The sequence below is a fragment of the Dendrobates tinctorius genome, unplaced genomic scaffold (genome assembly GCF_039654945.1).
Source record: "Dendrobates tinctorius isolate UK_male_01 unplaced genomic scaffold, ASM3965494v1 ptg000093l, whole genome shotgun sequence".
In the NCBI taxonomy this organism is placed as follows: Eukaryota; Metazoa; Chordata; class Amphibia; order Anura; family Dendrobatidae; genus Dendrobates; species Dendrobates tinctorius.
Genome location: NW_027361761.1, coordinates 16,478,513 through 16,496,369, shown reverse-complemented (window position 1 = coordinate 16,496,369; position 17,857 = coordinate 16,478,513). Strand labels below are relative to the sequence as shown.

The window sequence follows — 17,857 nt, the reverse complement described above, 5'->3', positions numbered from 1 at the left end:
GTGATCGCACCCATCCCGCGGTCGCTGCATCCCACCGCAGGGGTTGCGCGGACCGGTTCTGCAAGAAGAAGATCCAGTCTCGGCCTTGATCCTGGTGTGAGCTCCTTCGGGGTGGCTGCTGTTTCCACTCCCCGGGCTTCAGGTTCCCGCCGCCAAGGTTCCGACTCGAGGCGACATGAAGACTCCGGTTTCGCAGGGGAAGAAGACGGTCCCAATGGAGGCTTCAGTGTTGGATCCCAGGATGTCCGCTGAGGTGATTCCCGTTCTGCAGGGCCTTTCCACTTGGCGTCTTCTGGACGCTGATCTGTCATCAGCAGCCGCCAGGATCCCCCAGCTTCAGGTACGGATGCCGCTTCCAGTGCCTTGCTGCTCTGCCGTACGGGTCGGGTTCGCTCATCCTCCTGCCGCAATTTCCACTCCATGCGGCCTACTCCTCTACAATGTAGTGTGCAGGAATGATGCATCGCTGCTGGCACCGGGTCGCATAATGGCACCGCGCAGCTGCACCCATGATTTCCTTCTGGGCCCGACCCGTTCCAGGATGGGGTCGCTTCTGGCTGCTCCACCCATTTTCTGGCAATCTGTTTTAGAAACTGAGGTGCCAATTACGCTCGCTGCACCCTCCGAGGGAGGTACCTGGGTCGTGGTCTGGCAGGTCTTCGCGCCATTTCAGCGCTGTTATGCCCACAAAGGGTGAAGTTGTCATCCTTTTTGTCACCAAACTCTGCCATCACCTCAGGCACCATATTGGTCAAAATCAAAGTGTCAGTCCTTGTCACATTCAGGCTACTTGCCTCTTCCCAGGCATCTGTTCCTCCTGGGTCACAATCTTAAGACATATCCATGTCATCTGTCACTTTTAAAACTTCACAGTTTCTTTCTTTTACATTTCCATCCACACCAGCTGCATTGATCACTTGTGACATGTCTTTCTTCACGGTTCCCCCACAAAGCACGGCGTTGGCATCTTGTCGACTATGCCAAGTGTAAGAGAAGGCCAGGACCGTAGTCATGGCCACCAACATCTGTAACAATGTGCCCTGGCCTCCCATCACATAAACACACTGCTCTTCATTCTGCGTACCTGCAGTGTCTTCTTCCACTGAAAAAGGCTGTTGGTGCCCTATGCAAAGCAGTAGTCCAAACATTCCCTACTGCCTGCTACCATGCACACACCAGGCCATTTCCCTGCTGTGTTTGCAGTCACAGCCTGCCTTCTGCTGTCCACATTAGTCCATGTGGTGGAACTTAACCTATCATATGTTGGCGGGGATTAGTGAGCAGCAGAGGGGGGGTACCGAAATACCAGTTTCCACATGCCCATCAGATTGAGAGTCAGCCACCAAACATAACAACTGTAGAGTGAGTGTGGATCGCTCATATTTGTGAGGTTCTTAAGAACTTTGAGTACTGTTCCAACCTTGTGAGCGGTGATCAGGCTATTATCAGCGTAACCATCCCGCTGCTGTGTCTCTTGAAACAATCACTGCATAATTTCAAAGAGGAAGCTTTGAGTGCCCAGCATGTTGGTATGGAGCCAGATTTCAAAATGGGTGATACTACTCAACCCAGCCAATATTTTGAGGCAACATTGGGTGATGAGGAGGGAGAGGGTTTGTTTTAATGTGCTACCGATTTGACTCCTATTGCTATAAAGGGGACATCCAACCCAAGTTTCCTGTCTGTGCAGCCTTGATGGGCTGGAGAGGAGGAAGTGAAGGAGGAGGAGGTGATTCACCGTGAGGAGAGGATGGATACTGTTCCTACTGTTGGGGCCAAAGAACATTGCCTTTCTGCAGCTTGGCTCACATGGCACAGTTAATTGTGTAAGTGTCTGTGGCAAGACCCTCGCGTGATACACATTTTATCCAACAACCAATACTGGTTGGTCTCCTTTCTCGAACCACGGTACATGGAGAAATTTCCTTCTCTCCTTTTTGGAGTCACCAAAGAGTTTTACAATGGAATCGTTCAAGTGGGCCATTGTAGATCAGTTGCTGAAAACATCAACCTCAGACAATGCTGGTGGCAGAGGTAGCGACTGTTTTTAACACCAAGCGATAATGGGGAGAGACACAAACACCAGGTCCAACAGAGGTGGGGAGGATATGTGCACAAATTGGGCAATTTTCAATAAACCAGCACAGCAGCAAGGGCTATCTGTACCTGTGACAATGCCAAGGAGGGAGAAGTTGCAGAACATGGTCAAGGGGTAATTAAGTGACCATACGTGTGTCCTTTCTGACGCTTCAGTTCCCTTTAATTATTGGTTGTCCAAGCCGAACACTTGGCCAGACCTCTCCTTATAAGCCTTGGAGGTACTTGCCTGCCCAGCTGCTAGTGTGATGTCAAAGTGTGGTTTCAGTTCCGCCTGGTCAATCATCTCTGATAGGCAGACACGCCTCTCCATGGAAAATGCAGACAGACTTAAGGCCCCGTCACACATAGCGATCTTGCTAGCGAGATTGCTGCTGAGTCACAAGTTTTGTGATACAACAGCGATCTCACCAGCGAGATCGCTGTGTGTGACAGCGATCAGCGACCGGCCCCCCTGCCGGTATCGCTGATCGCTCTGGGAAATCTCTGGACATTTCTTTCATCGCTGATCTCCCTCTGGCCAGCACGCATCGCTGCGTGTGACAGGCGGGAGACCAGTGATCAGCGATAAAATAATAAAAAAAAAAAAAAAAATATTGTTATTCTCACCTTCCGACGTCCCGCGCAGCATTCCCGCCTCTCTCCACGCTCTGGTCCCAGTAATCCTTTGCAAGAATGACTGCGCGATTTCGCGATCCCGCGAGAACGGACGTCATCGCGGTAATTCTCGCAAAGGATTACTGGGACCGGAGCGTGGAGAGAGGCGGGAATGCTGCGCGGGACGTCGGAAGGTGAGAATAACAATATTTTTTATTTTAATTCTATTTTTGACAAGAATCAGGGCTGAACACAGCAATGTCGCGCGCGCGGCGTCGCTGTGCTAATCGCTGGTGAAGCTGTCTATTTGACAGCTCAGCAGTGATCACATATCGACTCACCAGCGATCCTGACACGTTGATATCGTTGTCGGGATCGCTGGTAAGTCGCTATGTGTGACGGGGCCTTTACTCTGATTAAGTTCAACAAGGACAGGATATCTCCACAGATTGCAATCCTTCCAGATGACAGTAATCCAATCTAAATTCTCCAAAAATGTTGATTCATTCAATTGCTGTTAAATGCAACCCTTTCCCATAAAAACCTGTTTCCTTCCTTCATCAACCATGACTCACCCCATAGGGCTAATTTTACAAACCCTATTCACATTTTGCAGTGGACAAGCCAGGACAGTGTTCCTACGCCAGCCTAAATACTATTTGTTATTGGAGGCCCTTGGGATTGTGGCTTCCTTCGTCAGCCATGACTCAGCCCATAGGGTTAATTTTTACAAAGCCTATGCTCATTGTGAAGTGGACAAATCAGAACCCTATTCCTACTCCAGCCTACTATTTGTGATTAGAGGCCCTTGGGATTGTGGCTTCCTGCATCAACCATGACTCAGCCAATAGGGCTAATTTTTGCAAACCCTATGCACATTGTGCAGTGGACAAATCTTGAATCTAGAGTCGTCCTACCAAACTAATATTTGTCATTGGAGGCCCTTTTGACAGGTTGTCCCACATTGTGACTCAGATAGGGGATACATATTCAATAGAAATCTAGGTTTGGCAGTTGTTCTTGTGTATCTGCAAAAGTGGCGTAATACTGTGACAAACTTATTCCCAGAAACCATGTGTGAGTCAGAAATGCATGCAGGCACATTATCTGAGCTCTTCCCATTCTGTTTCATCACTTTCAGCCTTTTTACTCAGGCCCCCAGACCCCTTTGTAGGGTCCAGCAGAAAATTACTTGCATATCCCATTGACTTGCATTGTACTCGCTATTCAGAATGACTACGCAATTTTTACAAATTACTCATTACGACTATAGCAATTACAAATATTACGGTATCGCTCATCACTAGACATGACCACTAAATGTACATTATATTGCCTTTACATCCACATCCTCTCCAACATGTGTCTGGATAAGACAAGAAAGCTGAGTTGAGCCTAACAGGGGTAAGATGCCATCTTTCAAGAATTTTAAAATAATTTTCCTGAATATCGGAGTTGATATTGTTTTTATACATCAATTTAAAGGTTTATTGCCAAGTTTTATTAGAATTTTTTTTTTACATCGTGTTCCCATTTGACTGTTATTTTGCTTGACAAATTCCATGTCTGAATTAAAAAGAGTAAATACATTTTTCATATTCCACACTGAAACCAAATGGGGATTTCTTAAAAGAGTATTAATAGTCTTAGGTAACACTAAGGGGAGAGAGATTTTGCTTCTAATACATTCTCTAAGGTTTAGGAGGTTGTAGAATTCCTCATCTGGTAGACTGAATCCAAATTTTAAAGTTTGATAATTTGCCATAATATCTCTATTTGGACCTGCAAGTAGACACGAACAGTCATTGATGCCTAGTTTAAACCATTTACTGTATGAAAAATTAGGAAAAATGAGAAATAAAATATTCAATGGCGCTTGTTCTAGTGGAAAACAAGATAGATTCAGAGATGTTAATTTATATAATTTTTTTCATTGTGTAATTGTGGCGTTTAATAATGGATAGGAAGGTAGAGGGAGGGAGGGAACCAATAAATGTAGTAAATATTAGGGATATTAATGGATTTTGATTATTTTTGATCTTCTTCCAAAGCAACCCAATTGTGCTTCATGTTGGGCATAAGCCACTTTCCACTCTGTAGGGTAATATTTGCTCCATAATAAGCTTGTAAGCTTGCCCCCTTTATCCTTTTGAAAAGGATATTTTTACTTATTCTTGGTGTTTTTTTTATGCCAAATGAAACATGACAGCTGTTTGTGAAATTTGTAAATCCAGGAAGAAGAGACTTTCCTAAAAATATATAGAAGTCTAGAATTTCCACTTTGGCATTTGATATCATCGTGGTTGTTAGGAAATTGCAGGTTATGTGACCTTAATTTTCCCCCTGCAGTACACATTTTTTCCATATTCTTCGGTAAAGAAATTCTGAGATTGTAATTTTACCTAAACCAAAAGTTATTTTTGACCCCCTGGGAGATGTGTTTGGAATTTGTGCTCTCTTAGATAAGGATCACTATTACAAAATCTCTTATTTCTTCTGGTGGGAATCTATACTATTGTGGTTAGTAGGCCAAAGTAGTATACCATCAATTTTCATGATGGATGCCTCGTCTGGTCCTCAGAAATGCTCTGCCTAGCCTCTTTTTCCTTTAGGGCACAATGCTGCGCATCTTAACTATACCCCGAGGCTTTTGGTGCCGTGAAGGCCCCTGATGTCATGACAGACACCATGAGGTAGTAACATCACAACGTGCGTCTCCTAAACTCCACAGAACATAATATAAATACAGATAATGATAAAAGAATGTGTATCACTGTCTGATTATAATTAGTAAAAGCAAAATGAAGTAAAAATGATACATTCCCACACATGAGGTGAGTCTCTTACTTTGGATTTCTGGATACTTCATCATTAGTAGAAGGCCCCATCTCAGGGTGATTGAGGTTGTATCCATACCAGCATCAAAGAGATCCACAACCAGGTGTGTTAGGTTTTCATTGGTGAAGTATAATTTAGGATTTGGCTTTTCCTAATGTAGAAAATACATCAAAAACATGTTCTTTGAACTGCTGCTTCAGCAAGAATCCAAACTCAAGCATTAGTTACAAACATGGAGCATGGAGGAGGGGAGCAGAGAAGCCAAGAATAGGAGAGTGGTTGTAAATATTGTTTCCACATGGATTCTTGACAAAGCAGCACATCAGAGCAGCTTCTAAAAGAGCATAAACTTGGCAGTTAAAACAACACTTTTAGCATTGTTTTATAGCATTAGCATTATAGCAGTGTGATAATATGTTTTTGTATGTGACACTTTACCCACTATTTCTACAATATATTTTATCATATGTGCTGGGCATATCCATATGCTCCCATTCACTAGATCTATCGATCTATCTATCTATCTATCTATCTATCTATCTATCTATCTCCTGTGGTGTGAATAAAGACGTAATAAGGCTGAAGCATTCCTAGCATTTTACAGTGTGACACCCTGGTATAGTGCTGATTTGTCAGCTATACGGTATGCTTGGTTCATTGGTGCCTGAGTAGGGTTTAACCCTATCTATCTTTTTATCTATTTATCTATCTATCTATCTATCTATCTTTCTATTATCTATCAATCTATCTATAGAAAAGAAAATGAAAAGCAGTCCAGGCAGATAGCATTCCTGGGTGCATTAACGGGGTGCATTTAATGCATCAGTTACATAGCGGCATTAACGCTATGTAACGGATACGATAACACACCCATGCACTGCTATAGATGAGCACATCGTTAACGCATGCCATAATCCGCATGCGTTAGCGATGTGCCGTTATTCTGTGACGGAATCGTCCAACGGTCCGTCACTGCTAGTGCAGATAAAGCATCTGCCCTAGCGGTATAGCATAATGTCCAAAAGACATACTGATAGGGAATTTAGATTGTGAGCCCCATCGGGGACAGTGATGATAATGTGTGCAAACTGTAAAGCGCTGCGGAATATGTTAGCGCTATATAAAAATAAAGATTATTGTTATTATAACGCAATCGTGTTAGGCTATAGAATTAACGCAGCCCGTCAACGCTATTGTGAGACTTTCTCTTGAGCCATGTCCAGAATTCCTTATACCAACTGCACAGCATGTCAATTATTTATCCTCTATCAGACCAAAAAAAAAGCAAAGCCCCCCAGGAAAATCCAAACCTTAATATCCAAGCAAAATAGAAGCATCACTCCAAGGTCAAAATTTATAAATGGTTATTTACCCATTGTGATAGTGTTATTTTGTTCCAAGTGGGGAAGCCAAGTGATTGAGAAAGCACCCAAACCAAGGGCGTGAGAAAGTTCCACACTTGGAGTGAAATGTCACCATCACAATGGGTCAATAAAGCATTTATACTTTTTGACCTCTATTTGCTTGTATATTATCACTGTTTGGTATTGTCTGGGGGCTTTGCTCCCACTGCCTCCATTTTTTGCTGTTGCTGGTGTTGCACCATTTTTTTCATCTATCTATCTATCTATCTATCTATCTATCTATCATCTATCTATCTGGTTATGTTCAAACCTTTTGACATCAAATTGGCCATTTTTGACAAAATTTTCCAAAAAATTTGATTTTCAAGCCAATTGGTGTTAAAGGGAATCTGTCACCCCATTTTTCGACATGAGCTGCCAGCACCGACATCAGGGACTTATCTACAGCAGTTGTGGATGGCTTTGTATGCCATAGTTAGGGTCTTGAACTGGAGTCTCTGGGCAATGGTGAGCCAATGAAGGTGTTCTGTCTCCAACATTTAATTCATAATCCCTGATTATCTGCTTATTAATGTTTACACTGTTTTCTGGCTCCATCTAGTGACCAGAGCCATAACCACAGTGTTATTGTGTGTTTTACTTTTGCTTTCTATTTCCCTCCATTTGCAGTGTATTCTGGTAAGGTTGCAGTGCATCCTGGTAGCCTTTTGCAAAGGATTATGGTTAGTTCAGCCCCATTTTCCCTCCAGTCCACCATTTTCCTTCTGCCTGCATTCAGGAAGCATTTCATTTCTCTTCTCCCCTTGTGACAGCATCGCTGGTATGTATTTATGTTTCCTGTATCCAATTCTTGTCTCGTACTAGCCTGCTTAGTTAGTTCTCCCCTGGTTAGCTATTAGTTCAGATGATGTACTATGTATATATGAATCCCTGATGAAGCCAGTATTGATTGTATGCATATATGTTTTCCTTTGTAGTTTCAACGCGCCAATATACCATCGCATTCAATAAAGCACAGATTCAACTACAGTCTCCTTATTGGACCTCGATATAGTGGTTTAGCTGGCTGTATAAGCTATATGAATTCTGCTTCATTCAGTGAGGACAGAACAGTGAAACAGCGGCCATCCAGCTAGTGGGACCTCAGACAAAGGACCGCCTTCCATCCTGCATGGGCCTTCCAGCTAGTGGGAATTCAGAGAGAAGAGTCTTCCATCCTGCAGGGGCAAGTGACACAACGGCCATCCAGCTAGTGGAATTCAGGGAAAAGACAGCCTTCCATCCGGCTTACAGGAACTAGTGAAACTGCACCCACCTACCTATTGAGATTCAAGTCACAGGCTACACAGAGACTAATACAGCTACAGCAATCTGTGCACAGCCAAGCATTCCTCCAAGATACCATGTCTCACAAATCAAACAGGACCAAATCTGTTACTCCCGCCTCCTCAAAGACTGTATCCATTAGCAGCGTGGTTGCCATTGCCCGCACAAATGCTGAAGCCGCCAAAATGCGAGCAAGCTTTGTTAAAGAAGAGACACAACTTAAATTAGAGAAAGCATGCCTAGAAGACCAAGAGAGAAGGTCACGCATAGAGAGAGATGACCAAGAGAGAAGGTTACGCTTAGAAAGAGATGACCAAGAGAGAAGGTTATGCTTAGAAAGAGATGAGCAAGAGAGAAAGACACAGAGAAGGCACGCGTGGATTCCGCCTTAGAGAGCTTAGCAGCAAAAAGAGAAGCTGCCGCAGCCCTAGCTAAAGCAGAGTCGCTAGAAGCCGCACACAACCCTGAACTGCATAGCTGAAGCAGAACGTCAAGTCTGAAGTTGCCACTGCAAGATTCGCCACAACGCACATCTCAGTATTTTAATGAACTTCCTGATCCAAACTATAACCAAGAACACGACACATCCAGTGAAGCGAGTGAGAGTCATCATGAGGCTCAGCTCCAGGAAAACATGGAGCAAAACAACTCTGCTAAAGTCTACCTTGCCCCTCACCAGGTAACCAAAGTGAATCACCTTGTTGACACCCCGCACGTCAGACCGAAGCAATGTGACACCGGCTGGCACCACCCTGAGGATACTAACAGGTATGAACGCACCTCACATCACTATCAGGGTGACCCATCACCAGTATACTCTGCTGACAACTGATTCATAACAGAATTTGCTAAGTTCTTCACACGACGTGATCTGGTGGCCAAGGGACTCATGAAATTCACTGACCACGCTGAAGGTTACAGAGCTTGGAAAGCTTCCTTCCAAAATGTCACTAGAGACTTGGGGTTACAACACAGGGAAGAGATAGACCTCTTAGTCAAATACCTGAGAGAACAGTCAAACAAGCAGTAAGGATCAGAGACATTAATATAAACCACCCTCAAATTGGCCTCAAAGAGATCTGGAAGAGGCTGGATGAGTGTTACGGCTCAGCAGAGATAATAGGGAGAGCCTTGTTCAAAAGAATTAATGACTTTCCTAAAATATTTAACAAAGGTCTCCAGAAACTTAGAGAACTAGGTGACCTGCTAAAGGAAGTCCTAGTTGCCAAATGTGAAGGTGACCTACAAGGACTTGCATTCCTTGACACAACCAAAGGTGTTAACCTTATATTCCAAAATTTGCCCTACAATCTGCAGGAGAGGTGGCTCACACATGGTTGCACGTACAAATTCAAACACCGTGTTCTATTCCCTCCCTTCTCCGTTTTTGTAGACTTTATGCACAAACAAGTGACAATCAGTAATAATCCCAGCTTTGATTTTTCAATGTCATATGCCACACCATCACCAGCTGCAAACCCACGCAGAACATTTGTGGCAGTGCACAAGACTTATGTTTCTTCTCCAAGTTCCAATTACAGGTCTGCTGGCCACTCTCAATCACAGACAAAGATACAAGAACCTGACAAGCGGTGCCCACTTCATCAGAAGCCTCATCCTCTCCTGAAATGCAGAGCCTTCAGGGGAAAATCTATACCAGATCACAGAAGCTTCCTGAAAGAGAATGGTATCTGCTACAAATGCTGCTCATCCACAACTCATCTCGCCAAGGATTGTAAGATCAGTGTAAAATTCACAGAATGTGGCACCACAGATCATAACACCTCTCTACACCCTGGCCCAGCTCCATGGAGTGCACAAAACACACCAGCTGACTGAGCATGGCGGGGAGGAAAGGAGCACTAATGCAGCTACGCCAGAGATCACTTCACAATGTACTGAAGTATGTAAAGGGACAATAGACAGCAGGTCCTGTTCTAAATTATGCCTAGTCAGAGTGTACCCAAACGGTCATAGAGACAAAGCTGTAAGACTGTATGCTATCTTGGATGATCAAAGTAATCGATCCTTGGCTAAATCAACATTCTTTGACGTATTCAACATCAAAGGCCCAAGCACTCCCTATTTATTAAAGACATGTGCAGGTACTGTGACAACAGCAGGCAGGAAAGCTACTGACTACAGTACGAAATTGAATCCTTAGACTGACAATTCTGCCTACCACTATGTACAATCATCGAGTGTAACCAGATCCCAGACAATAGATCTGAAATAACTACACCAGATGTGGCAATCCATCACGCTCACTTGAAATGCATAACAAACCTTTTACCGGATCTCGACCATCAGGCACAAATAATACTGCTGTTGGGAAGAGATATCCTACAGGTTCATAAAGTGAGAAGTCATATCAATGGACTCCACAATGCTCTCTATGTCCAAAAGCTAGACCTAGGATGGGTTATAATAGGAAACGTATGCTTGGGACACATGCACGCCCCATCTTCTGTGACAAGCATGTTAACAAATACATTGGAGAAAGGATGCCCATCTCTGCTTCAACCTTGCAACAACGAGTTCCATGTCAAGGAACTACCACACAGCATCCAACTGCCCAATCATTTAATAGACTTTACTCATTACAGCAGTATGGTGTCAGGAAGCTATGAGGATCAGTTGGGGTGCACAGTCTTCCAGAGAACTAAGCAAGACAACCAAGTGGCAATGTCGGTAGAGGACAAGTTGTTCTTAGATGTAATGGACAAGGGATTTGTAAAAGATGAGACCAACAGCTGGGTCGCACATCTTCCCTTCAGAACCCATAGACCACGTCTACCGAAAAACAGAAATTAGGCATTAAAACGTTTCTCCTCTCTCAAACATAATCTGCAAAAGAAACCAGAGATGAAAGATCACTTTTTCTTCTTCATGTCAAAGATTTTTGAGAATTGCCATGCGGAACTAGCTCCCACTCTCAAAGACTCTGAAGAATGCTGGTTCCTACCCATGTTTGGAGTATACCACCCTAAGGCTACTTTCACACATCAGGTTTTCGGCGTCAGGCGCGATCCGGCGTCGTGCCGGAACGCCGGATCCGGCAAATGTTTCGTAAAACCGGATGTGACGGATCCGGTTTTCTGCCGGATCCATCTTTTTCTTGACAGACAAAACCGGATCCGTCTCATCCGGTTCATCCGTTTTTCTATCCGTTTTTCGACGGATTACGCCGGATCCGGTTTTTAAAATTGACCCTTGTGGCCTTCCGAACGGGATTGGCTACTGGAAAACTAGATATAGCATGTTCCTACAGCCCTTCTTTGACAGGTTGTAGAGAAGAAAGTGCAGGTTGGAGAGAAGAGCAAGTTACTGGCGAAGATGGATGTTGTCATTGGAAATATTACCACTAGAAGTTCTGTGACGGTTTCAGGGACAATTTTCCACTATACTTTATGTCACCTCAAGGCAGAGTACACTGGGATGACAGAGTGTGAGAGATTTTTGCCCTAAACTTGTGTACCTTCTAGACCAACAGTATATACCTTTGCCAACCAAAGTTGGCTATCTTGTCATGGTCTTACTATTTTTACCTTTAGGCCACAGGTGTGTACCTGGTTGTGTTTTATGCAAAGTATTTCACCTTTTAACAAAAGTTGTGTACATTGGTAGGAAATCACCAACAATAAACACAACTTTTTAAGTGAAATACTTTGCTTCAAACACAACCAGGAACACAACTGTGGCAAAAAGCTAAAATTTACCCACAGTTATACCTGGTTTTGAATACCTTTTTACCTTTGAAATACCCTGTATTTAACCTTTTTTTAAAACATAGTTCGCCGCAGAAAGAAATGACAGACAACCATTGTGAAACGATAATTTAACTTTTATTTAATTTTTTTTTTTTTTTGTAAAATGTTTTTAAAGTGCAAAAAAACTTTTTTAGAAAGGTTTTAAACCCAATGGGCATTTTTATTACAAAAAACACACATTACAATTCTGTGTACTGTGGGGTGGAAATACTGCTGGAGGGGCTGCGGGACACTTCGACACTGGGTGTGTGGAGAGAGGACTGGGATCTTGGTGGGGAAGGAACAGTTAGAGGTGAAGGTGTGGAAAAAACTACAGAATGGGTGGACATGTGGGAAGCAGAAGAGGTGGTGGGTGGTGGAGTGGAGGGTTGGGCAGGGACTGTAGGAGCAGATGAGGTTGATGGAAAGTTGTATGGGGAAGGAGTTTGGTACGGGGAAGGAGTTTGGTACGGGGCAGGTTGCTGGAAGTGGGGAGATGACTGGTACTGGGGAGGTTGCTGGTACTGGGGAGGTTGCTGGTACTGGGCAGGTTGCTGGTATGTAGTAGGAGGGGGAGGATGAAAAGTGGCTGGAGGGGGTGCAGATGTAATAGGAGGGGGAGGATGGAAAGTGGCTGGAGGGGGTGCAGGTGGAGGAACTACAGTGGTGGGAGGTGGAGGTTGGGAGGTAACCTGCTGTAGAGCACCGTGGCACGAATGCATTACATGCATCTGCTGGGCAGGAGAGAGCGTTTCCATGCGCTCCACAACAGACCTGAAAAAGGTGTGGTTTGGCGAAGATCTTGCTTCTGAATGCATGGTTTGCAGAAGTGTCTTCACCTCCAGAATGCTGGAGTTGATCTGCTGAAAACCTGCGGAGATTTGCTCTGACAAGACTTTGAGACAGTTCTGGAAAGATGCATTCAGATGCAATAACTCTTGCGCATAACTCTTTTCCTGACCCCTCTGCCACTGTCGCCCAGTACCCGCAGGTGTACTAGAGGCGGCAGGGGCAGAAGGGTGGGGTAAAGGGAAAGCGATCTCCTCACCAGCAGCTTCATGTAATGTAGGCGGCCACGATGCTCCTGTGCTGGTGGATGGGACAGATGGGTCGAATGTGTGGGAAGGCAGGGAAGGTGCAGATGTACCGGGGCGGTCGAAGTGTCCCTCGGTGCCGGTCTCCTCAGGGATCGCCTCAGAAGGGTCCAATCGTGCAGGCTCCCGAGTGCTGCTCACCGTGCTGTGGAATAAAGAGAAAAAAAACAATTAAAATACTGACATGGTATGGCCCTGGCTGAAAAAAAAAAGTTACATCTAACATTTGTTTCACATGTGGTGTGTAATATTTACCTTCTGGTGAGCATTGTTTCCCGGAGGAACGACAGGGCTTGTGCGTACTTGTACTTGCTCCTGCGTCCTCCAGATCCACTCAGGGCCCGCATCTCTTTATTGAACTCCTTCTTGAAACGATCCCTCACAGACCGCCACCGATTCACAATTCTGTTCCCTGAAACGAGAAAGGAGTGGTTAGTATACAACATCAGTGTTTCACAAACTCCAGTCCTCATGGTCCCCAGGGGTCATGTTTTCAGGATTTCAATAGTAAATAGAAATCCTGAACACATGGTCCGTGGGGACCATGAGGACTGGAGTTCGGGAAACACTGGTTTACATCAAGCAACCGTTACTGTATATACTTACGCTCTTTAATCTGGTCCCGAGCTTCGAGGTCCTCCCAGAGGCCCACAAGGAGCGAACAGATTTCCTCCCAGAGTCGTCGGGTAATGATCAGGTCAGCGTGGCGGCGGTCAGCCATATTCCAGAGCGGCTCCCTTTCTCTGACGAGATCGATGAGGCGGTCCACATCAATCCCTCCATCCTCACCGTCAGAGTCGGGAGCACGCTGTGAAGGCTGTTAAAGAAAAAGACAAAAATAACAATAACCTCCACAAAAGAAATGAAATAAAAAGTGCAAAAAAACAAAGCAAAAATATTTATACTTACACGCTGGTGACCGCCGCGTTGCTGTCGCCGACGACCCTGGGAGGCACTGCGAGGACCTCTTGGCCGAGCACCAGATTGGGAAGACTAGAGAAGAAAACAAAAAATGTTATGAGTTTGGATGTAGGCATTTGTTTGCTGTGTGTGGTCTGCAGAACATTGTTTTCTATGTGTTGTGTGTAGTGTGATGTTGTGTTTCTGCGTTTGATGCAAAAAACTTACAAATTGTGAGCCCACTCCAAGCGTCTGTCCACCCCTTCCTTCTTCTTCTGGGAGCTCCTCTTCATCTTGTGATTCCTGTTTTGAAATAAAAGGCAATGAATAGACATATATTACAGAGATGATGGATTTTGGAAATAAAAACTTACCGTCAAACGCTGACGATGCGAGGGAGGGCTCCCAGAAGAAGATGTGCTGTCCTGTTGATGGCCAGACTCCATGGCTGTGGGTATTGCTGCTGCCAGTGATGCCATTTCTGCTGCTGCTGCTGCATCTCTTTGGCGGCTGTTGAATAAAGAGAAACAAAGGGCCAATGAATATCTTGATATTCCATGGCCCTAGTTTGGAGGAATGGGGGATTTGATAATTACCGTCTCTCATCTGCTTCTGGACTCCCCTCCCGTTCAGCATGCTGCTCCATTTGGGGTGGTGCTGATGGTGCTGCTGCTGCATCTCTTTGGCGGCTGTTGAATAAAGAGAAACAAAGGGCCAATGGATATCTTGATATTCCATGGCCCTAGTTTGGAGGAATGGGGGATTTGATAATTACCGTCTCTCATCTGCTTCTGGACTCCCCTCCCGTTCAGCATGCTGCTCCATTTGGGGTGGTGCTGATGGTGCTGCTGCTGCATCTCTTTGGCGGCTGTTGAATAAAGAGAAACAAAGGGCCAATGAATATCTTGATATTCCATGGCCCTAGTTTGGAGGAATGGGGGATTTGATAATTACCGTCTCTCATCTGCTGCTGGCCTCCCCTCCTCAGCATGTTCTATTTGCTGCTCCATTTGGGGTGGTGGTGGTGCTGATGGTGCTGCAGTGGTCTCCTGCCTTCTCCTGCTTCGCTTGGTTGCTTTCTTGGGTGGCATGTTGGGTGTGGCTGTGGGTCCCACTGTCTTGCTTTTATATATGTCTTGTGGGCAGAGCTACTGAGCATGCTCAGACCAAAAAACCGGATCCAGCGCATTGCGGCGCTCATAGGCTTTCATTGTGTGAAAAAGCCGGACGCGCCGGATCCGGCGTGTCCGGCTTTTTCGCCGGAGACAAAAAACGTTACAGTAGACGTTTTTTCCAGACGCCGGATCGCGACACATTGCGACACATTGCCGGATCCGGCGAAAACCGGATGAAACGCATGGCCATCCGGCGCGATCCGGCGCAAATGCAAGTCAATGGGGGTGAAACCGGATCCGGCATTGCATTTCGCCGGATCCGGTTTCTGTCAAAAGCGCCGGATCGCGCCTGACGGCGAAAACCTGATGTGTGAAAGAGGCCTAAGAAACAGGGTCAGATTAGAGAGGTGTTTGACTTCAATGCTAAGTTTGATGATGTCTCCCTCAATTATGTTCTACTGACAGGACTGAACCTCAATAACAAACTGCTGGGAGTACTTATGCGCTTCCGTAAGGATTCCATTGCCTTCATCGCTGACATCCAGCAAATGTTCCATTGTTTCCTTGTGAGAGAGAGAGACAGGAACTTCCTAAGATTCTTCTGGTACATAGACAATGATCCCACTAAAGAGGTCACAGAGTACCGCATGAGAGTGCACATCTTTGGTAATAGTCCTTCACCTGCAGTCACCATTTACGGACTCAAAAGATCGGCACAAGAAGGAGAAACAGAATATGGATCAGATGTCAGACAATTCATAGAAAAAGACTTTTATGTTGATGACTGTCTCAAAGCCATACCTTCAAATGAGACTGCCATCAGTCTTCTCAGGAGAGCCCAAGAGATGCTTGCTTGTTCTAACCTCAGGCTGCACAAAATAGCCTCAAACAGCCAAGAACTCATGAAAGCACTCCCTTCACAAGACTTGTGTAATAGTCTCAGAGACTTGGACCTGGGGTCAGACCCCACACCAATGCAACGCAGCCTCGGGCTTTCCTGGAATCTACAGTCAGACACTTTTACCTTTCAGGTCAGCCAGAAAGAAAAGCCTTTCACATGCAGAGGTGTCCTGTCTACCATCAACAGTCTGTATGATCCCCTGGGGTTTGCAGCTCCTGTTACTATACAAGGCAAAGCCTTACTAAGAGACTTAACTAAGGAGACATCTGACTGGGGTGCACCTCTGCCACCTGATAAGAGAATCCAGTGGGAAGTATGGAAGAACTCTTTAGCAGCCTGTCCGAACTGAATGTTCCAAAACCATACACCCCTCTGCCGTCTACAGAAATACAAAGCCAAAGACTGTATGTATTTGCAGATGCTTCTGTCAATGCAATTGTTGCTGTTGCCTATCTCAAAACTGTAGACTCCAAATGTCAGAGCCACATTGGATTCGCTATGGGGAAGGCCAAACTTGCTCCACAACCAGAGCACACTATACCAAGGTTAGAGCTTTCTGCTGCAGTCTTAGCCGTTGAATTAGCAGAGTTCATCACATCCGAGATGGATATCGACCTGACACAAGCCAAGTTCTATTCAGACAGCAAAGTAGTCCTGAGATACATCCACAATGAAACTAGACAATTCTACATTTATGTCAACAACAGAGTGCTGCGAATTAGGAGATCAGGTCATCCAAAACAGTGGCATTCCATTCCCACGTACCAATATCCTGCAGATCACGCAACTAGAGCAGTTGACGCAAGTCGACTAGGGAGCACAACATGGCTCTCAGGACCAAAACTATTGTACACCGAGGAACGTTTTTCAGACACCTTTCAACTAGTGGGAGAGGACTCAGATGTAGTGTTGAGCTTTCCGATACCGCAAGTATCGGGTATCGGACGATATTAGCTGTATCGGAATTCCGATACTGACTTCCGATACTTTTTTCATATCGGATACCGGAATCGGAAGTTCCCATAATGATATCAGCCCGCTGGCTTTGATTCAGCCAATGGTAATCCTCAGAAGTGTGGGCACATCCTGTTAGGCATGTAGGCATGTTAAGTACTGGCATGGCTGTGATTGGCTGCTGAAATGATGTCATGATGCACTATAAAAGCCACCACCGCCGCCATTTCTGGTCACTCTGCTGTGAATTCAGTTAGGGACAGGCTGCTGTTGAAGACTGTGAGGGACAGTTAGAAATAGCGATTTTCCAAAACATATTGTGCTTTTCCCAGGCTACAAAAACCACCACTGTAGCTTTCTCTTTTGCCTAGCAGCAGTGTTCACAGCTGTCTGCAAGGGCTGTGTGAGTGCAGCTCACGCTGTGGAGTGGGTCCTTCAGCCACGTCTGGTTGGAGGACGCCCAGCGTGCCTCACTGCTGCCTCAAACCTAATTATTTTTTTTTAGCTGCTTATTTTTTAAAAATTCTATCTAGTGTGCTTCCATCCGTATCTATATACGTTGGTTGCAAACACTAGTAGTAGACAGCGGAGCCTTTCTGCAGCCTTTCAGTGCTAGTGCCCACTTACCTGCACTGTTCTAGGCTGTCAGAGAGGTCTCTGACTGTGTGTGAGTGCAGCTCACGCTGAGTAGTGTGTCCTACAGCTACGTCTGGTTGTAGGACGCTCAGTGTGCGTTACTGCCTCACACGTAATTTACTGTAATTGCAGCTCATTTTTTCTTCTCCTATTAGTGTGCATCCATCCATATCCATCTACATTGGTTGGTTGCAAACACTATTTAGGAGTCGATACAGGAGACTTTTTTCTGGCTTGTGCCCTTCTGCTGCAGCCAGATTAGTATTACACAATTTTTTTGGAGCAT

At 45.1% G+C, this 17,857-nt stretch overlaps 1 protein-coding gene across 2 annotated transcripts in view; it reads right to left on the bottom strand.

The window, feature by feature from the left end:
* Positions 1–17,857, bottom strand: part of LOC141098580 (cytochrome P450 2K1-like) — a 240,512-nt gene that overhangs the window by 81,077 nt on the left and 141,578 nt on the right. For both annotated transcript variants that reach the window (XM_073586486.1, XM_073586485.1), the window contains exon 7: positions 5,542–5,683. In XM_073586486.1, coding sequence (XP_073442587.1) covers positions 5,542–5,683 — 142 coding nt within the window. The remainder of the gene's footprint in view (positions 1–5,541; positions 5,684–17,857) is intronic.